Source organism: Eublepharis macularius, chromosome 12 (assembly GCF_028583425.1).
Source record: "Eublepharis macularius isolate TG4126 chromosome 12, MPM_Emac_v1.0, whole genome shotgun sequence".
Taxonomy (NCBI): Eukaryota; Metazoa; Chordata; class Lepidosauria; order Squamata; family Eublepharidae; genus Eublepharis; species Eublepharis macularius.
In genome coordinates, this window is record NC_072801.1 from 75185935 (window position 1) to 75208588 (window position 22654).

The following is a 22654-nucleotide window of genomic DNA, read 5'->3' on the forward strand; positions in this document are numbered from 1 at the left end:
AAAAGATGTGTTGGGAGAATGGATTTGTAGAATGTCCCACAAGGAATGCCTGTAAATATTTTTGCCCTCTAGTCTCCAATACATCCTGTCCATGGACACCTCCCATCACAGTTGCTGTCTTCCATCCTCCAATTTCACAACTTCCTTGTTCAACTTCCCCAGTCATCATTCAATGCTCACTTCCTTCCCATTCACAGCTCTTTTCCTTTTCATACCCAACACCTCTGCTTCCCTGAAGGGTGTATGTACCAGAATTTGTCTCCTCCACCCCTTCTTGGTACTTCTGCTATTGACAGACACAAAACATCGGGTTTGATACAGCAATGGTCAGATTTGGGGAGCTGACTATTGAGCTATTCAGGTGTGTCCAAATGATTCAGACACATCCATTTGCCACTATATCATTCTGGCTCCCAATAAAGACTGTGACACATGCATCAAGGACAAGTAACAACCAAATTATTTGGTTTGTTGAAATACTACAATACCCCAGGTAAAAACCATAAAAGGTTGCATACCGATGAAATGACCATTATAGAAAATCAGTGAGGCCTTTTCTGAACCAGAAATACTTTGTACTAGATTTCACACCCATTCTCAGATGACTTAAACAGGCGGGCGGTTCATATCTGGATATGATAGCAATTCTACAATAATCAAATTACGTAATATTAAAACTGCTGGCTCTTCAGTCATGTGTCAATATTTTTTTGGTGAGGTCTTATGAACTCCAGAGATTAGATGCTAGTTTCACAATCCTTTGCAGCTTAGTTTATTTCCCCCTCTTTTTTGTTCCACCCCTTTCACAGCATATAAATGACCAACTCATTAAGTCACCAACTCATTCAGTCATCAAGTTTCTTAAAGCCAATACGAACAGCAACAACAAATCATCTTATCAACTCTGCCTTCTGAGAGCACCTACTATTTCAGAGGTAAGAGGAAACACACACTGAGAGAAGCCAGAGACACAGCGCTACGATGGGCCTCCTTCCAGATTTCTCCGTGGAGACTTGGGTTTTTCTAACTGCATTTATAAGTCTACTGATACTGTAAGTAAAAATTGACATATTCTTCACAGCCTCTTGCATTCTTCCTGACCTCTCTCCCCTGGAAAGTTTAGGGTCTGTCTTTTATTTGCCATCTCTGAAAAAATGGAAGCTGCTTTATACTAGGTCAAGCCTGTAATCTATCTCTCTACTTTTCCTGCAGTGGCTGCCTAGATGCCCACACCAAATTAACACATGCCATTGAAGCAGTAGTTCTTCAACTTATTGAAGTAGAGACCCACGTCTAAATTTTCAGTGAAATCCTAAGCAGAGTTACTCCAGTCTAAGCGCACATAACTCTGCTTGGGATTTCACTGTTAGTCTATTTTTTGAGATCCACTTGCAAAATACTATCACACTATGTTCCCCCTCCCCAACATAAAACACAAGAATCTGACATCAGCTGGTGCAGAACAAATTGATACTTTCCCCATGTTTAGCTTTAAGAGATGTAAAGCATTATTGAGCAACATACCATATTTTGGAACATTTTCACATCTTGTGCAAGTTTGCCATTGAGCATCCCAGAACCTTCGCTCCCAGTTTATCCTGTTCCTCCTCCTTCCTCCTGGACTCACAACCCCCATGGGAATGTCATGACTCATTTTGGGGTCCTGATCTACAGTTCTACCTCTGCCTTGAAATCCCTTTTAGCCTCCCTTCCATTGCTGGAGACCCAGACCTGGATAGCCCAGGAGATCCTGAACTTGTCAGATCTCAGAAGCTAAGCAGGGTTGACCTCGGTTAGTAATTGGATCGGAGACCTCCAATGAAGACCAGGGTTGCAGAGGCAGGCAATGGCAAACCACCTCAGTTAGTCTCTTGCCATGAAAACTCCACCAGGGGTCGCCATAAGTCAGCTGTGATTTGACGGTACTCTTCATCACCACTGCTGCAGTGCACATATGAAAACCAATAGGGCATTTGGCATGTGTTAATAGATAATCATGTCACAACCTTCCTGTGCTTTGCAATACTTATGTGGTTGTGGATCATGACTTTGAATAGGAGAGGCCAGGGATTGAACCTGGCACATGAAACTGTCCTATACTCAGTCAGACAGACAGCCTATTAAGTTCAGAATTTTCTACCATGGCTCCAGTGGAGGTCGTTCACATCACTTACTACTTGTTAATGCCATCACATGTCAGCAATGCCCTTCCATCCTCTACATTGGACAAACTGGCCAGTCCCTTAGACAAAGAATTAATGGACATAAATCGGACAGCAGAAACCACAGCATTCAAAAACCAGTGGGGGAACATTTTAACCTTCCAGGACATTTGGTTGCTAACTTAAAAAGTAGCACGTATCCTACAGAGGAATTTCAAAAGGAGATTAGAAAGAGAGTCAGCTGAATCACAACTGATAATGAATCTTAAGACAATGCATCCTCCTGGACTGAATCGAGACCTAGGCTTCTTGTCTCCTTACCAATGCTGCTTTCTCCATATCCAGTACCCCTTCAAATAACCTGAGAGCAAAAGTGCCAGAAGTGCTGCAGGCGGTGCTGGGAATGAACCTAGAAAGAAGCCTGTCCCTCCACCCCCTTTAAAATGTTTGCTAAAGTGCTTTTACTGGAGCAACTATTTCTTTGTGTAATGATTGCTTTCACCTTGGGGTTATCTCTCTCTCTGAATATTTCTGCAAAAGCAGCAGGCAGCAGGTTTTATCAGCTATAGCTCTTACTATGGGTGGCTGTGAGAGAGTGGGGTGCTGAACCTTTTCCCCCTACCTGAGTTAATGCTTAATTCCCAAGTTAGCAATAACAACTCTATTGCCTTTGGGTAAGGGTTTGAGGATCTTTTATTCCAAGGCTGTGTTTTGTATATTAAGGGATGGAGTGACAACATTTCAAATGGCTAAGATAATTTAATTTAAAATGGAACACTACTTTGTCTTTATCAACTGCAGCCAGAAGGTTGGCTTTGTCTTCCACCTCAGCAACACACTTACGAAAGGGTCAATGTGCTCAGCAAGTAGCAAGTGGGTGCCTGAAAACACAGCTATGGGTGCCATGGCATCCCCCCTACATACACTCACACACACACATTGACACATACCAGAGATTTCATAGAATCATAGAACTGGAAGGAACCTTCAAGGTCATCTACTCCAACTCCCCGAACAATGCAAGAAATTCACAAGTACCCCCCCCCAAACCTGCAGTGACCTCTGCTCCATATCCAGAATATGGCAAAAAATCTCTAGGATCCCTAGCCAAACTGGCCTGAAGAAAATTGCTACCTGACCCCAAAGTGGCAATCAACATTTGACCAGAACATTGTGTTTGACAGGATGTGGTTAATCTGGCTGCTGGCTCATTTGCAAATGTCATGTCCCCACTTGGTGTTGCAGCCATGATAGGATGCACACTTTTGTGTCACATGGACCACCAACTAATTCAAAAGGGACTGCTGAGTAACTTTGCCCCAGAGTCGGATGTTGCAACAGCTCTTTGCTTCCTTAGGCACCCACAACTGCAACCAGTACTTTCACACATTTCTGATGTCCCACTATATATAATCTTCACAATTGTTTTACAGATATGGGATCTGGCCTTATGGTATCTTCAAGAAGCTCGGTATCCCTGGACCAAGCCCCGTCCCTTTCTTTGGCACGACACTAGCCTATCGCCACGTAAGCTTAGACCTTAATAGACGGCCTTAGAATGAGAGGGTGGCATCTGGATGTGTGTGGGTGGAGCCTATCAGCACTTGATAGAAGATGTCACCTGTTAGGTTGGTGGGGGAATGGCAGATCCATCATGTGACAGGTGTCTCAGAGGCAGAGTCTTACGGCATAGGGGTGCAGCTGACAGCAAAAACTCTTAGAACTCCCTGTTTAGTTCTGGGACCACACTCTATATTTCAATCCTTTCCCTAGAGACTCTGAAATAGGAGGACCTTTAAGACTAACCAATTTTATTGTAGCATAAGCTTTCGAGAATCACAGTTCTCTTCGGCATCTGACGAAGAGAACTGTGATTCTCGAAAGCTTATGCTACAATAAAATTGGTTAGTCTTAAAGGTGCTGCTGGACTCTTTTTGATTTTGCTACTACAGACTAATATGGCTAACTCCTCTGTATCTATGAAATAGGAAGTTAACCCATGAACTATTAGAGGCAAACCCTGAGACCTGGCCACCCCCTGTGTGCGTCTAGTTAAATGCCATGCTGTACTTTCAACTGAAAATTAAAATGTGTTTTGCAGGGGTTAATGAAGTTTGATGAAGACTGTCATAGAAAATATGGAAAAGTCTGGGGGTGAGTATGCTTTGGTGGGGGGGGGACTCCGAATGCTGTATGTCACAATTAGTTTGCTTGGTTGATCAATTGACTAAAACTCTAGGTGGTTAATTAGAAGGGACAAATTTTAATTAGTAAAATGACATGTTTCTCATTTGAGGCTGTTTTGGATATAATGAAAGGAACTTCTTTAATTTACTACCTATCCTGTCCAATCCCAAGAGAGATGTTCTTTTTCTAGGTTCCTTTTAACCAGGGGCACCACGTTTATCTTTAATAAGAGCTACTATACAAGTTACCTGTAGGAGATCCCTGCCTTAAAGAAAAATAAAGGCTATAGTGATCTTGAAAAAAAAAAGTCTAATAAGCAAGCTTCCATTGCTGGAGTTGGATAGCTCTGGTGGGTGGAACTTAAAAAACTCCACCTTTGTGGATAGAGAACATTTTCAAAACAACGTTCCGAATACAAGCTCTAATTCCTTAAATGGAATCTTTCACATCACTGTTTAAATAATCCACTCTTTTCCGATGAATTTCAAGGTAGGACAAATCAGTGGGCACTACACGCCTTGGCCTATGTTGAGGTCTGAATAAGATGCCTATTAATTAAAAGCTTGACTGAGTATCAAGCAACTAAAGACTCCTATATTGTGCTTATATCCTGTACCATGAAGGTGGAAGGGAAGTGGAATGAAAATTGACAAATATCCCAGTCTTAAATGTCTTTATTTAGCAGTAAGTCCATTCAATTCCACCCTGATCTGTATAGCCCAGGTGAGCTTGATCTCATCAGATCTCTGAAGCTAAATAGAGTCAGCTTTGGTTAGTAATTGGAGACCTCCAACGAAGACCAGGGTTGCAGAGGCAGGCAATGGAAAACCGCCTCTGATAGTCTCTTGCCATGAAAACCCCACCAGGGGTCTCCAGAAGTCAGCCATGACTTCAGGGCACTTTCTGCCACCACCAGTCAATTCCCATTGGACTTGCTTCTGAGTAAGAATGCTTTAGAATACAGTCATGGACCACTTCTACAGATCACGTGGAGATCACTTAAATCTGAATCCAAAGATTTCTTATGTATATATATATATATATATACAGTGGCATCCTGTGCTAAGATAGGTCTCCTAAAGCATCTTGGAGTTGAAAGCAGAGTAATGCATTTATTATTAAATGCCATCAACTATATTATATAGCGGTCCATTCTCAGGGCCACAGTCTGAAGCACGGAGAGTACAGAAGGTGGCCGTCCCCATGTAATACCAACCAAGAAAGGACATAATGAAGTGTATTTGCCAATACTGTGATCAAATGAGCAACTGCACCCACCTGCAGTGCATATGTTGCAGGCATTGTTGAGCATCTAATGTAAAAAATGACCAATGGTTGTTGTAGGCTCTTATAATTGAGACAAGAATTTCCACTGTGGTCCATTTGGTTACCTGTGGTGTACTGCTCAATTTAATTATCTGAATTTTTGCTCTAGGTTTTATGATGGCCGAACGCCCGTGTTGGCTGTCACTGATCCAGCCATCATTAAAGCAGTATTGGTGAAAGAGTGTTATTCCATCTTCACCAACAGGCGGGTAAGTTCTTAAAAGGATATAAAATCACTAGGTATTCATTTAGTGCATTTTTCTCTCACCCTTCCTCTGAAGAACTCACGGGACACAGTTTCTCACTCCTTTTTTTGATCCTTACAACAACCCTGTGAAGTAGGAGAGACTGAAAAAGTGGAGATAGTTTCAGGTGGGTAGCCATATTGATCCGTAGTAGCAGAGTAATATTTGAGTCCAATAGCACCTTAGATCCAGAGGAGTTAACTGTGTTAGTCTGTAGTTGCAAAATAGTAAAAAGTCCAGTAGCACTTTTAAGACTACCCAACTTTATTGTAGCATAAGCTTTTGAGAACCACAGCTCTTTTCATCAGATGCATCTGATGAAGAGAACTGTATTTCTTGAAAGCTTATGCTACAGTAAAGTTGGGTAGTCTTTAAAGTACTACTGGACTCAATAGCAGCTTAGGGACCATCCAAAATGTTCCAGGGTATAGGCTGTCCTGACTCAGAGCTCAGTTCTTAAGATCTCTAATTTTGTTCTGAAAAAGTGAAAGAGAGTAACCAGGTGCAACCAGCCTGCCTCATGGCCATGGGGATTTGGACCCAGATCTCTTCAGGCCTGGCATCATACTCTAAAAGCTGCCTCACACTGGAAGCGACCCCACCAAGAAACAAAGCCCTTAGATAGTTATTACATTTTTAAAAGAGAGGTTTCTCAAGGGTATCTCCGTATAAAGATCAATCACAACAGAGCATCTCCTCTGAAAGAAAGCTTGGCACAAAGAGAAGTTGGATTGCTCATATGAGGCTTCCAGATCTACTCCAGATAAGCCAAGGGTGAACTTCCTAGGATAGACCAAAGTATATTCTGAAGCTGTGCATAGGCGTCTTATACCAAGTCAGACCAATGGTCCAGACTGATATTGTGTACTTTGAGTGGAAGTGGCCTTCTAGAGCCTTAGGCATAGTTCTTTGTCCCCTATGTGCTATGTCAGACTGCGTACCAGCTAATAAACACACCAGACACTGGCTTGGGTTAGAATGGCCACAACTTTATTGGTTACAGCTGTATGGAGCATTGGCCTGGCATCTGGGCATGGATCCCCGTTGGCATCGTAGGCCTGGCTGCCGACCAATGCATCACCTGCCAGCCTCCCACTGGCCCCTCGGCACACATTGCTCCATCGCTGGTCTTGCCTGGAGCCCTTGCTTCCAGATCTGTCAGGGTGAGCAGTCCTGAGGGCCCCACGCACCCTGTTGGGATCCGGCCCAATGCCTCAAAACCGCCAACCCTTAAAGTTGTGACAGAGTCCCCCACAGCCTGAGTTCTGAGGTGGGTGGGAGGGTGACCAGTTGCTTGCAGATGCTCCAGTGTAATGGTGCTGACCATGCGCTTGCCCAGCGCCCCCTTGGGTACCCTCCTACTGCTAGGCCCGCCTCCACTTAGTCTTGCACTCAGTGCCAATCATCGCTTGCCGGTGAGACGTCATCCTTTCTCATAATCTCCTCCTAGAGATTGAATTTGGGACTTTCTATGTGATCTACCAGTAAGTTATGGCCCTGCCATGGCAACACAAAGGGTGTCTGTGGCAGACTGATGTAGCTTGCCTTCTAATGACCCACATCCTTGGTTTTTCCAGGTCAGTCTTGATTGTTCTGACTGGCAATGACTTCCCAGGGTCTCAGGTGAAACTCTTCCACATCACATACTATCTGATGGTTTTAACAGACACACTGGGGATTGAATCTAGGACCTACTGTGTGCCCAACAGAGTTCTACTACTGAGCTGCAGACCCTTCCCTATATGGTTCAATACATTTATCACACTTCTGCATATTGACCTCAGCTCCTACAGACCCATCTTGATTAAATTAGCGTGGGATGTGGGTGGATTCTTACTGGAAGGTAAAAGGATCTTTCCTAGATGAGTCTTTCAATAACATTTGGTTTGAGGGATCTGAGCCCTTCTTAGGATCTTTGTATCTCAGTCACAGAACTCTAATACATTTGGAACGTGGTATCTTGGCCAGGCTTCCCAATGCAGATCTTTGTGTGTATCCAAGAGAGGAATTTGGGAGTCAATACCAGGTTAGGTAGCATTAGCAGCAGATGGTGTGTCAGAGGGGTCAGGAGAATTGGAGCTAAAATGGGACCTCTTTCTTCCTGTAGAAATGGCTGAATGAATAAGATGCCCAAACGATCAATATCCAAGCAAGGACAATGATCATTACATCGCTAAATTGATAAGCTTTATGTCCTACAAAGAGCAAGCTCTTCACAATATACTTTCTACTGTACTCATAGAGAAGTCATAATAGAGATCATTGCTCAATGAAAATATAAAATTTTAAACACAACACTTTAAATAAAACATGCATAGTGAAAACACACCTGAGAACCAAGGCAGGAAAATACAATGATCTAGGGAAGCACTGATCTCTGGATTCTGTTCATTGCTCTTGAATCTTTGTCATATTCACCTCTAGAGAAATCCATTACCATACTGTGACTACACAATCAAAGAAATGGTCACTCTCTTTTTGATCTCCCATTCAGGATTTTGGTCCAACGGGTAAACTGGAAGATGCCGTTTCAATAGCAAAAGATGAGCAATGGAAGAGGATTCGGACCGTGCTCTCGCCAACCTTCACCAGTGGAAAGCTAAAAGATGTAAGACTCAAGAGATCACTTGCAATAAAACCCACCAAGCCAATCTGATACTCTTTAAAAATCCCAGCCTAATCTCTGGCCCAAGGAGTAGCATACCTATTAAAAGCTTACCAAGGAATAGTATGTAACCCTTCTTGCTCGTAGATGATGCTATGCGTTATCTGAATACCCGAACAACAGCTTCCAAGACTCTTAAGTAGTGATCCTCTTTTTCATTTTTTAAAGTTCTCATCTTAAAAATATGATCGATCCAGATAGCTGTGTCTTCGTATGCTTACATGAAACAAACTAGAAAAATATTAAAGACGTATTTAACATCAGGTGATGGTTTCACAAAATGTGTTAGAGTAGTCATAATTGCAGTTAACTGCATTTTAAACCAATTAAGTGTATTTGAATAGTTTTAAACAAGTTTTTGAAACCTCCCTATGTCTTTTCATGTATTTTATGATAAACTGTAGCTTCGTAAGGCACCTTGAGTATAAGAGCATATAGATCAATATCATCACTTTGTTTTGTAATTTCTCTCCCGCTGCCTGGCCTCCAAACTCAGATGTTTCCCATCATTCTGAACCATGCAAAAAGCCTAATGAAAAATATTCAAGGAAAAGTGGAGAGGGACGAAAAACTGGACATTAAAGAGTGAGTAAACCACCTGATGCAAGCTAGTCAGGAGACTCATCCATCATCAGAGGAAACAGGCTGTTTGGGGGAGGTGGAAAGAATATACTATTCACGATGATGGATGGATCTACCTGGGGAACTACCTAGAGAACTAGAGGACTTTGACTCTTCACACTCACATTCTTTTAACTTGTTAAACTAGACCCCTCTCTGCTTTCAATGTGATTGAGGCAGAACTAGATTTAGAACTGAACCACATGAGACGGATTACACATGAAGAGCAAGGGTTGGGTCCCACAACCTTCCCTGGGAGGGGTAGTCTTATCCCCCCCCCCAAGCTCCTGGAGGAAAACCAAGCTGCGTGGATTTTCTTATAAAGAACAGCTGCTCAAATGAAGAGATTCCATCTTTCAAAAATCTACTTGTCTTGGTTTTCCTTCAGGTGCTTGGAGACGGGGCAAGGGGATGTAACATGAGATAGGAAAAAAGCTGAGAGAGAGAGAAAATCCATGCTGTGGGTTTCTCTCTCGCTTGCAAAACACCTCAGCTTTTTCTTGCCTCCTGTTACATTGTTGTTTCCCCCACCCACCCACCTCCCACATCCTGAGCTCCCATAGAATTTTTGAAAGAGAGAAAGAGAGTGTGAATGTGAGAGATAATGTCCTTCCAGGTGTAATTCTCTCCAGCTGAGACTGAGATTGAGCAGTTGGGTTTTTTTCCTAAAGACTACATTTCCCAGGAATCCTTGCAGGACCCAACATGTGCCTGTGTGTCTCGTATAGTTCCACTCTTAATCACAAAGATCTGGTATTCTTAGATGTAGTTCAAGCTTCAGTAGCAAGTAATGAGTCCAATCCAGTTCAGATTCAGGATGCACAGGGCCTTGAAGAACTCCCAGTGGACTTTTTAAACAAAGATCAGTGTTAATTGCCCCTTAAAGCAAAGAAATTAAAGGGGGTGGCATGTTTGACACATATTGACCCCACCAAGTAATGGCCTATGACCACCTCTTTGGCCATCACTGCTGGGACACCCCCACCCCACGCTGTAAGCAAACTGCCGTTGGGCTTTTAAAGTATAGAGCTGACCCTCCCTGGTTGGAGACTGGGAACTCAGCTTTTTCTTTGCAGAATTAGAGAGTTCCCACCACAGATCTCTGACAGGATGGAGCAAGAGGTTATGAAACATCCTAGACCAGCTGCTTTGACTTGGTGTCAGAGTCTGAGGAGCCCACTAAAACAAGTTGAGACCTGAATTTTTAAAAAAAGCTTCCTTAAAATAAGCCAACCTCCATAAAACAAAATGATCTAATTTCCTCTCCTCCTGTTCCATTTCCCACCTCTCTTCAGCCTGTTTGGCGCTTACAGCATGGATGTCGTTACCGGCACCTCATTCGGCGTGACCACAGACTCCATGAACAACCCCAAAGACCCCTTTGTCAAGGAGGCGCAGAAGCTTGTGAGATTTGATTTGTTTTCCCCGCTCTTCGTTTTGATGTGTAAGTTGCCTCAGCAAACAATGAAATCTGTAGCAGAAGAAAACAGCAAGTGTCCAGTAGTCAGTCAGTCAGGTTTAATTTTATATGGCCAAAGGCCGTCACAATACAAAGTTAAAAACAGTAAAAATAGAAATCTATCTTACAAGCATAAAATGCAGTTATTAAGATAATAGAAACAGAATACAATTAAAATGGGACCTTAATAAATACCAGGCAGTTATGGGAAAATTAGGTTTCTAAGGAAACAATCTTGGCCCTAATCTTTTTTGCAGCTAAGGCAAACAGGGATAGTCTGCTAGTGACAAAAGAACCAGTATCAGATAACAAAAAAACTAATTTGCCAATATCCAGTAGCACAATAAGACTAACACAATTTGTGGTAGATTAGGAGCTTTCATGAGGCACAGCTCACTCTTCAGATACAGCTAGAATGAAACATCTTTTTGCAATCTGCAACCAGTGAGCTTCCATTAATTAAGGGTTTTTAGAATCCTTCGTGGATAAAATTCAACAATCCGCAAACTCTGGTTGTAAAATGGAATATATTACTAAGCTGGGTTTGATTCCTCATTACTCCACTTGAAGGCAGAGCTCTCTCAGCCCCACCCACCTCACAGTAATAACAACATACTTTGTAAACTGCTCTGACTAGATGTTAAGTTGTCCTGAAGGGCAGTATATAAATAGAATGCTAATATGATTAACCAGTGACCAAGCCCATTTTGGAAAAAAAAACCCAGATTCTACAAATGGCTTGCGCGCTCCTCAGTGTGCCAATTTTGGCTCATTTGGATCCATATTTGGAACATTTGGGGCCACATCTGGCAGATTGTAGGAATGCTGCCGAGGCAGTGCAACAAGCCCAGGAGTGCTCCTGCTCTCTAAAGAGTGTTAATTTCAGCCTCAAACAGACTGAGATCAGCCCACTGCAGAGTGCAAGCGCACGCCAGAACCCTTTGCACCACCCCAACCTGCTTGGGGCTGCTGCTGCCCTGGGCCTTCCTGCCACTGCAGCAGCCACTGTGGAGCCTTGGGAAGGCTGTGCCAGGCCTCACTGCCACCTCCGCAGCTGCGCGACCATCCAGAAATCCTGAGGAGGCTGCTGCAGCGACAAAGAAGGCTGGCACAGTGCAGCCCTCCTTGCTGCCACACCAGGTCTTCCCAGGCCTCTGGAAGCTCCGAGGCGGCGGCAGGAAGGTAAACCGTGTTGCTGCCAACTCAATTCTGATGTGTGGATAAAAAGTGAGTTATCAGCAACACAGTTTGCCTTTTATGTCTGAGGATATTATTATTACCTGTAACCTGGGACTAAGCTTTTGGTTACAGTGTCTGTGGTCAAATTCTTACCTGTTCTGGAATATTCTGTTACAGGCTACAGAATTCCTGTGCTCCACACATGGAACTCCAGGAAGGCTAAATCATATGATTTTCCCCTTACTGTGTTTACTTAAAACATTTATATCTCACCTCATCCCATTAGATGTAAAGTAACAACACACTGCAAACAGTTTAACATTTTATCCACAAGGTGAAAACAACATACAGGATTAAAAACACAAACAAATTAAAGAATTCCGCCTCAGTTTTGTATACATATACACAAAATATATGTATACATATACATAGAGTGTCCATGTGCACATAGGGAGAATCTGAAGCGATACTGTGCCCTTCTTATGATGTGACTTTCATCCCTCTCCCGTAGATGTGTTCCCATTCGTACAACCTCTTTTGAAGAGGATGAACGTTAGCCTCTTCCCCGCTGATGCCGTGGAGTTCTTTGCAAGATCTATTGCCAAAATCAAGGCGAATCGAGAGAAAGGGAAAGAAGTGGTAAGAGCGAGCAAGTACAAATCTTCTCTTGAGTTAACTCTGATTAAAACTTTGGAATGGAGAACTAAACACAGAATAACTGCCTGTACAAAACAATGTAGGCTTGACTAAATCTCAAATCTTTTGCTCTGTGTACTCTGAATTTCTCTTTGCGTATGAAATACTTGACTGGAGATTATAGAGGATGGAAAAGGCAGGAAGGTACGAAGAAAGAGGAGGCTGGCAAGAAGTCTCCTGCAGCTGGGAGTCTATTAATATTTATATTTAATAGCCAAGGGAGCTTGTGTGGTGTAGAGGTTAGATTGCCAGACTGGAATCTGGGAGTCTCGGGTTCAAATCCTCACTCTGCCATGGAGGCTTGCCAGGGTGATCTTGGACCAGACACGCATACACAGGGCCAAGCTACACATGACGAATGACACTTGAACAGCAAGTGTATTTCTCCCTGTTCACTTGCCCTCCAATCAATCCACTTGCCGTTCAAGTGTCATTCGTCATGTGTAGCTTGGCCCTCAGACTAACCTACCTCACAGGGTTAGTGAGGATAAAGTGGAGGATAAGAGAATGATGTTAACTACTTTAGATTTCCGTGCGGGGGGAAGCAGGGTATAAATGAGTAAGTAAGAAAGAGACAATTCTTGTATGGATAAGAAAAGTGGAACAAAGGGACCAGCTCGCAACTACAATTTAGGTGGATTCCATATTTGCGGAAAAACACAGATATGCGGGAAAGCACAGATATGAGGGAAAACCCTGATCTGGACTGGTTACTGCTTTGATAGGATATCTCTGAAAAACCCTGTACTTGACCATTTGAAAGTATTGGAATATCAATGATTCATAGAGTGATAAATCATAAATCACCCACCCTGCACAGGTGAAGAGGCCTTCTGGACTCATATATTGTCGTTGTGTTGTTGTGCTATGTTAGCTTTACCTGCATTGTTGATAGAAGTTCCTAGATCATGGTTGATTTTTCCACACTTGTCCTGCTTTGGACTGCCCAAAACTGTTCCAACAAGTTTGGAGCTGCAATTTTGGGCTCAACAGAAGCATGGTGTCCAGATCACGCAAAGTGATGGTATCACTCTACTCTGCTCTGGTTCGACATCACCTAGAGTACTGTGTTCAGTTTTGGGCACCACAATTTAAGGAGGATAGAGACAAGTTGTAACATGTCCAAAGGAGGGCAAGGAACATGGTGAGGGGTCTGGAGACCAAGTCCTATGAGGAAAGGTTGAAGGAGCTGGGTATGTTTAGCTCGGAAAGGAGACGACTGAGAGGTGATAGGATAACCATCTTCAAGTACTTGAACGGCTGTCCTATAGAGGATGGTGTGGAGTTGTTTTCTATTGACCCAGAAAGTTGGACCAGGACTCATGGTTTGAAATTAAATCAAAAAAGTTTTTGGCTAAACATTAGGAAGAACTTCCTAACAGTTACAGCGGTTCCTCAGTAGAACAGCTTCCTTAGGAGATTGTGGGCTTTCCTTTTTTGAAGGTTGTTAAGCAAAGGCTAGATGGCCATCTGACAGCAATGCTGATTTTGTAAACCTAGGCAGGTCATGAGAGGGAGGGCAGGAAGGGTCACATCAGTGTTTAGTTCTCGTGGCCCCTTCTTACATGCCCAGGGTAATGCTGATCACCATCTTGGGGGCAGATAGTAATTTTTCCCCTGGCCAGTTAAACTAGGGATCCTGATACTATTTTGTCATCTTATGGGCATGGAGCAGGGGTCACTGGGGGTGTGGGGGGAAGGTAGTTGTGAATTTCCTGCATTGCGCAGGGTGTTGAACTAGATGACAGTTTGGTGTAGTGGTTAAGAGCACAGGACTCTAATCTGTAGAGCTGGGTTTGATTCCCTACTCCTCTGCTTGAAGCCAGCTGAGTGACCTTGGGTGAGTCACAGTTTCTAGGAGCTTTCTCAGCCCCACCCACCTCACAGGGTGTTTGTTGTTGTGAGGATAATATAACATACTTTGCAAACCACTCTGAGTGGGCCTTAAGTTGTCCTGAAGGGCAGTATAAAATTGAATGTTATATTATTATTATTATTATTATTTGAATGTTGTTGTTGTTGTTATGACCCTGGAGGTTCCTTCCAACGCTATGATTGTATGATCTGTAGCCAGGTGTGGTGGAGAGTGCCCTCAAGTCAAAGCTGACTTTTGGCAACCACTGGCAGGGTTTTCATGACAAGAGGCTAACAGAAGTGGTTTGTCATTGCCTGCCTCTGCAATCCTGGTCTTTGCTGGAGGTCTCCCATCCAATTATTAACCAAGGCCAACCCTGCTTAGCTTCTGAGATCTGACAAGATCAGGCTCCCCTTGGCTATCCAGTTCAGATTCTGCAACCAAGTATAAGGATTTTATTCAGTGGCATCTTTAGCTCTGCTTTTCCTCCTAAGTAGATTCCACTGGAATGAAGAGGAAGGAATTCTGAGCAAGTACTTTTTGGGGTTTCTGCCCCTTCTCCAAGATCATGGATGTCCAATATTCTCTGCTGATTTCTGTTCTGTTGTTTCCATTCCCAGGGCAGAGTGGATTTTTTGCAATTGATGATAGAGTCCCAAAAATCAAACAACACAAATGGGAGCAACGGGGTGGATCACTCATATAAAGGTAATATTTGGGAATCATCCTCACTTGGGAAAATATTGAGGTGTCCACTTGGAGAGTTTGGTCCAGTTTAGTGTCTGTAGTTGAGTGGAATTTTTTTAAGCATCCGCACAACACTGTCCCATAATTTCTGGGGATGGGAAATGGAAGCCGTGTGGGGGATGGGACTGAGGCAAGGAAAGTGTAAAGGAAATTGGCATGTGGCCATTTCATTGCAGCAATGGCACCGAAAACCGTGTGGAGAATCATTGCTGTGTAGAAGCAGCCTGTGAAATAAAACTAAAGATCATAGGAACACGGATAGCAGGTCTGCTGTTGAAAAAGAGTACAGAAGAGTCTGCTGTAATGGTTATAGTGTTGGACTAGGACCCGAGTTCAAATCCAGACTCTGCTAGGAAGCTTGCTGAGTGACCTAGGGCCAGTCATTCTCTTTCTCTCTGCCTGGCCTACTTTGCACAGTTGCTGCAAGGAATAAAATTAGGATGCAAAGACCACCTACCTCTGCTTGATGCTTCTTGAAATCAGGGAAGAATTAAAAAGTACTAGAGAGCTAGACAGAGCCCATTATTTGTATGCAGACAGTCCATGTTCAAGGGTCTCAGGGCCAAACTACAAGTGATGAATGACACTTGAACGGCAAGTGTATTCCTCCCTGTTCACTTGCCCTCCACTTGCTCTCCACTCGATCCACTTGCCGTTCAAGTGTCAGTTCCATTCTCTAGCCTTGCTTCTGTCATCTGAAAGGAGGTAAAGCCTTTCCATCTGATCTTCACGTTGTCACACACATTGCATACGTTTCAGTTCCAGCCTTCACCATTCCCTTTCTTTCTTCCAAAAGCCTTGACAGAGAATGAGATTCTGGCGCAAGCGGTTATATTTATATTCGCGGGATACGAGGCTACCAGCAACATCCTTGGCTATCTGGCTTATGAACTGGCTGTCCACCCTGATACCCAGCAAAAACTGCAGGAGGAGATTGACTCAGTTCTGCCCAATAAGGTATCGTAGGGTTGATTGATTCGATTTCTAGTCCGCTCTTCCCGCAAACGGGCTCAGCGCGGAGTAACAATGATTGAAAATTACATTAAAAACATATATAAGATGCAGTTCATACAATAATAAAAATTCTGAATGACGGCCCCAATAGCATTTCTGTAGGTGGGAGGTGGAGAGAACAGCACAGTCTAACTGATGGAAACTCGGAAGGGGGTTACACTACCCTCCCCTGGACAGGAGGCTGGCAGGAAGGCTCAACCATGTGCCTGGTGGAACATCTTCATCTTACAGGCCCGACAAAAAGATAGTATATCTTGCTGTGCCTGGGTTTCTTCAGACAGAGAGTTCCACCAGGTTGGAGCCAGGACTGAAAAGGCCCTGGCTCTGGTAAAGGCAAGGTGATTTAGATATTGGGATTAGTGGACTTCCTTCTATCATAAAACTTACAGGCCATGGCCAACGAGATATGAAGTGATATTGTTGTAATAAAGGCACCTCCCTGTGTGTGCAGGGTGTTTTGCCTTCCCCACATAGCAACTGCAGTCTCTCTCTGCCCCCGTAGAGCTGATTTAAATGTGATGATGGCTGCAGTAAAAGAAATCACCAGTTGGATTTTGCACTTCTTGATTAAACTGGACTGCCAGCTGTGCAAATACTGCAAGTTGCTCTTTAAAAGACACAGGAATAGCCACAATTTTTTTCTCACCTGATTTGACGCCGAGAAACCAGTTGTGTTTTAGATCCAGCCATATCCCTCCCCTCCTAGTCTGAACTTTTACATCATCATGCGTCTTTGGTAATGGCAATATCACCCTGTGGCCATGTAGTGTTGGTGCTGCAGTATAGCAGAAAACAATCCGTCATGGTGGCATAAAGAAAAAACACTCCAGTCCTGCAGCTAGAGACCCTGATTTGAGACTCCAAGAGCACGACAGTAAAAAGAACTCCAACTTTCCTTCACAATACACAATGGCAAACTTTTTCATAACATTCTCTCCCAAAGGCTCCAGTCACCTATGATTCAGTCATGCAAATGGAATACCTTGACATGGCAGTGAACGAAACCCTCCGGATGTATCCAGTAGGTGGGCGGCTCGAAAGGGTCTGCAAGAAAGACGTGGAGATAAATGGCCTCACCATTCCAAAGGGAGTTGTGGTGATGGTTTCACCACAAGTCATGCATTTTGACCCAGAATATTGGCCCGAACCCAAAGAATTTAGACCGGAAAGGTAAATATTGAATATCTTTGTACCTATTTCTATATATCAGCAGTGGACAGCTAGTGACCCATGTTCTGTATTAGTCCATGTACTTGGTCCAAGAGCATATGGGGCTTTTGGATGATGGTTCTGAACCGTAACAGGATATCTACCTCTACTGATGAAACTAAAAACTCTTCTTTCAGTGACTGGTCTCTTCCTGAAGAATGAGTACCTATTTTTAAATATTTATATTTAATTAGTATCCTGCTTTTCTCCCCAACAAGGACCAAATGCTTAGTTCATTTTCCTCCCCTCTATTTTGTCCTCACAACAACGCTGTGGAGTAAGTTAGCCTGCGAAATTCCACAGCTTCTCATGTTTAGAAATTAATTCTCAGGCCTCGGTTCAAATTGTGACTGAGCTGTGTGAGGACAGGGGGATTAAGTATCTCCACTCCCATTGTTTTCTGAGCTTGAAATTAATAATAATAATAATAATAATAATAATAATAATAATAATTTTACAAAGAATGTTATTATTTCCATAACAATCATGCTGAGAGGTGGATGGGGCTGAGAGAGCTAGAAGCTGTGACTGATCCAAGGTCACCCAGGTGGAATCAAGCCCGATTCTCCAGATTAGAGTCCTGCTGCTTTTAACCACTATACCAAGCTTGCTCTATAGAGTTGCTTATTTTGCACCATTGAAGAATGTCATGTGTCACCCTATAGTGCATAATTCTCTCCTCTTACTGGCAATTCTGATATCACAGAATATGATGAACTAGTGTCTGATATACAGTCAATCTGTGGGATTTGACAGTAAACAGGGCTCATTTTGAGGGGGAACGCACAGGAACGCACTTCCGGCAGTTTGCCAAAGAGGTTACATGTCAGGTGGCCCCGCCCACCTGACTCTTGCCCATTTTGGGCCCACTTCAGCCTGGATTGGGGCTGAAATGGCCTGGATCGGGCCGACCCGATCCTGACCATTTTGGGCCCCTTTTTGGCCATTTTCTGCCGCTTTTTGCCATTTGGGGCCCAATTTCAGCCCTGAATAGCCAGGATTGAGTCCAAAACAGCAAGAATAGGTGATGTCAGGGGGTGTGGCATCTGCAAACCAGTTACACCAATTACACACTTCTGGTGATGGCAAGAGGTGTGGCATATGCTAATGAGTTATGCTAATGAGTTCAACCAGCTCTTTTTCTATGAAATGACCCCTGATAGTAAATTTGTACCTTATATTATTATTAGACCAACTAGCCATTTCGTATATAACAAAGCACACTGCCTCCCTTTTTTGTCTGGAAACAGGTTCAGTTCAGAGATGAAAGACAAAATAAACCCGTACGTGTTCATGCCTTTTGGAAACGGTCCCAGAAATTGCATCGGAATGAGGTTTGCCCTCCTTATAATAAAGGTCGCTATTGCCAGCCTGATGCAGCATTTCACCTTCAAGCCCTGCAAAGAAACACAGGTGAGAAATCTGCACCCATTTGTGCTTGTCTAGGCAAAAGACAGCCAGTCAGCATGAAATTGCATTTTCCCTCTGCAGCACTGACACTGCATATAATGAATGACCCCTGCCGAAGATGGCATGGGGCAAGCGTAACCTCTAGGGGGAATGCCGCATATGTTGATACACATAGTGTTGTGTATCCTGAAAGACACAACCCATGTATGCATTGTTCAATCATTTAGCCCTCACCCCCCAATGGAGATAAAGCCTGCACAATCACATGCAGGACAGATTATCCTTTCATTGGGGACATCTATATAGAAAATTAGATTCACACTCCTAAATGTATCTTCTAAGGTGTTGCTCAACTTGGGTCCTAATGAATCAACTAGAGACACCTTTTGATTTGTGTGGGGGACACACAATTGCATGGAGGGGGTTGTTATGTGCATCTAATTGCCTGTGACCACAACTTGGCCACCCCTTACCAGCATCTAGACTGTGTGAGGAAGAGAGCAAGCCATAATGCCCCGGTCAAAGGGATATTTGCACCCTCTTCCTTCTTCTCTCCTGGTCCTTCTCTGGATAGAGACAACCACCAAGCATCTTCTTCTGCATTCCCAGTGATGTTCACTTCCTGGCTTTTTGGCCTGATGAGCAGGAGTTGGATCTTACTCACAAGGAGGACCTTTTCTCTTGGTTGTGGGCACTATATAAAGATAAGGAACAGTTTGCCCATCACAGCTGCAGCAAAGATGTCGCTCCCCACCTAACTTTCCTAGATAGATCCTCTTCTTCCCTTGGTCTCCAGTGGCAAACTGGGGGGGGGGGGGCAGGGAGGGAGTCTTTGAATCAGCAGAGATCTCAAGCTCTTCAGAGCAGGGAATGTAAGTAGGATAAGGGGAAGAGCATAGCCCAGTGATAGAACATCTGCTTTCATGTAGAAAACACCAGGTTTAACTCCTCACATCTCCAGCTAAAATGATTAGCTGCGACTCTTGTAGTCTGCCCTCCCCACAAGCAGGCTCAAAGAGAGTTACAACAAAAATAAAAAATGAACGTAGGAATGGCCAAGGGAACCTCATTTCACCTGTCACCCCTCCAACTTTTCATGCACTCGCTTGCACAGTCACACTTCCATTTGCTCTGCATGGGAACATTCATGTGTTTGGTATCAGTTCCTCAGCATCTGCTAGAAGTATCCCAAGCTCCCTTGCTTTTTAAAGAAAATATTATTGTGAGGCACCAGGGTTTTCCATGTTTCCCTTTGGAAAACAATGTGGCCTGAAATTGGTGCAAACTGTTGCATTACATTTCTATAAAGAAATGCCTTTCTTTGCTACCCCTGCAGTTAATCTTTGACAAGGAAATTCTCTGTTCACAATTACCGAATTCCCCCATCTCCCATTCATTGAAATGTAGATCTTGACACTTTCTCACACCTTAAAAATGCAAATTGGCAAGTCAGAAGCCTGCAATACTTGCTCTACTGTGTCCATCCCTGAAAGTTCTCATTGCGAAAACAGAGCCGAAATTGTAAAGTTCTTCCAAGTAAATAAAAAAAAATCAATTAAAAAAAAAGAAAGAGGAAAAAAAGGTAGAGAAACTGCAAATTGCATAGCTTTAAAATTAGCAGGAATCAAATTCAGAGTTGGAGAAATGCTAAACAGAGCATAAACAATTCTAATGCACAGAGCTTTTGTAGGGATGTTGTCAGAGCACACTCGGGCTATTTTTCTACTGCACATGCACACAAAGAGGCTTGAAACGCCCATATTCATTGGACTGCTGCTCACCATGATGGATAGAATAGGGATGTTACATTGCAAAGGCTTCTAGGAGGGAGGGAGGAAACCCTGTTTACTGATGGAAGCTCTTAGAGGACCAAGAATGTCTACTAGAAGAAGCTCAGCATTTTCAATACCATTGAGCACAAATTTTATGATCTTCCCTAACCAACAAATATCCAAAGTTTTATATCTCTCAGAAAACTTGTTGCTTGCCTTCTAAGTATGATCCTTTTTTTCTCTTTTTGATGTCATAGATCCCTTTGAAGTTGATTTCAACAGGTCTTACAAGACCCAGCAAACCTATCATCTTGAAATTCGTTCCCAGAGCCACCGCTACACAGTAGCAGAGTTTCTATCTAACAACTTTTTAAGGAACACAGTAATACAGTTTGGTCATTTTTGATTCTCGACATGAGACACCCCCTATATACTACAGGTTTTTGGGGAGGGGGGACTCCACAGCTGAATTCATGTGCTGGGCCAGTGATTCCACCCCGAAGTCTGGCCTTGACAGCACCACCAAGGGATTATCTCACCTACTGCATCTTCTGCATGCCAGGTGGAAGTGCCAGACCTCCAATTCCAGATCACTTATGGATAAATTAAGTAGAGCTGTCCCCATTACCGGTCCTTGTGGAACTCCACTGCTCACTTCCCTATGTACACTTACTTTGTCCTTCGCTCAAAATGTGCCACAGTGTAGAGCATGTACCACATGGAAGTCCTTATTCATGAACACCTGATTTGCACTCTAGCCTGCTTATCAAGAAGAATCACTCAAATTGTGCCCCTGAGTGGACTGCACACAATACTGTGTCTATGTTGGCGTAAGCATAGGGCAAATGCCTGATCTTCCACCAAAGGAAGGGGATTGCCAAGCCTATGGGTGTATGAACATCAGTGGAATCTCTTAGGCTAAGATGATACATGTATGTATGTATCAATTGTAAAACAATTTCTGTTGATCCAGCATTATTTTGATTTTTTTCAATGAAAGCAAAATTCCTATTTTATTTCTCACTGTTGCCATTGCAGGATCTATGGTATATTTATTGGGAAGGTAGTTTGAATGGCCTCTAATCATGGAAAATCTCTGGATAATGCCTTCTTCCTTTTCCTCCACTAATTTAGTTGCTGTCTCTTCATATCTAACATTCTCTGCTCAAATCTTTTCTTGTCTTTATCAATTACAGTATAGATTTATTCCTCAGAAGCACAAAGCTGAGAATCAGAAAAGTGCTTTGGTTTTGTAGCTTGGCTTATTGTTTCCAAGAAGCCTTTGTATTTTCATTCATACTGCATAGTATTAAACTTGAAAAGTATTTTGGAATCTGCATTGCTTCCTTGCTGTCACTCAAAGATGTGTTGATCTGTTACCCAAATAGGGAGGTCTCCTTGAGAGTTGGGGGAATTAGCATACAAGGAGATGCAGCAAGAGGGGGTTACTAGCAGGATCTCCACCAATATATACCAGGATCATTCCCTTAGACAACTCTCTAATAAAATAGGTGGATGTTTAACAGGATTTTTTTTTATTAAAGAGAAATTACAAGACAAACATACAGAAAATGCACACAGCATACACACAGGGTTAACTAAGAAAAAGTGAGGAAATGGGAAAGCAGTTTCAGGGAGGGCTATAATTACGAGTCTAGAAGAGGAAGGTTCCATGGAGGCAATAATGAAGATGACCAGCACTTCACGCAGAGAAGAGGAGAGGGCTCAGGGGTATCTGAGGGTACATACATGGATCCAGAACACACACACGGCATATAGCAGGGCAGTCTAATTATATTGTGGGAAGTACCCTGGGGAAGGCTCTCGATCTTCTGCCCCAAACAATAGCTTAATGGTTGTCTCTGGAGGTAGAGCAATGAAATGGGAACAGTTTGATTAAAACCTTTCCCATTTCATTTCAATTATTCACCCAATGATCATTGGATGGGAGAAGTTATCAGGTCCATGATTAACTCTGATTAGGAAGGAAGAAGGGGGAAGATTGGCTGGGTGTGGGTGAGGTTAACTCACAAAATCCTGGAAGACCTTTTGTATTTACACCTATGCACCTCTCCGGGGTGTGGGGCTGCTAGCCAGTCCTGCCTCA

General features: G+C 43.2%; 1 protein-coding gene across 1 annotated transcript; it reads left to right on the forward strand.

Annotated features, from left to right (window-relative positions):
- The first annotated feature begins 857 nt into the window (after positions 1-857).
- Positions 858-21880, forward strand: LOC129338698 (cytochrome P450 3A9-like). Its single transcript, XM_054993123.1, has 13 exons — positions 858-1052; positions 3596-3689; positions 4264-4316; positions 5785-5884; positions 8415-8528; positions 9082-9170; positions 10502-10650; positions 12356-12483; positions 15016-15103; positions 15939-16099; positions 17100-17326; positions 18616-18778; positions 20805-21880. The coding sequence occupies exons 1-13, from the start codon at positions 982-984 to the stop codon at positions 20892-20894; spliced, it is 1527 nt and encodes a 508-aa protein (XP_054849098.1). The 5' UTR covers positions 858-981; the 3' UTR covers positions 20895-21880.
- Positions 21881-22654: the final 774 nt, after the last annotated feature.

Coding starts and splice junctions, on each gene's coding strand:
- LOC129338698 (XM_054993123.1), top strand. CDS start 982: ATGGGCCTCCTTCCAGATTTCTCCGTGGAGACTTGGGTTTTTCTAACT. Junction 3,690..4,263: donor CGACACTAGCCTATCGCCAC/GTAAGCTTAGAC, acceptor TGTGTTTTGCAG/GGGTTAATGAAGTTTGATGA. Junction 12,484..15,015: donor GAGAGAAAGGGAAAGAAGTG/GTAAGAGCGAGC, acceptor TTCCATTCCCAG/GGCAGAGTGGATTTTTTGCA.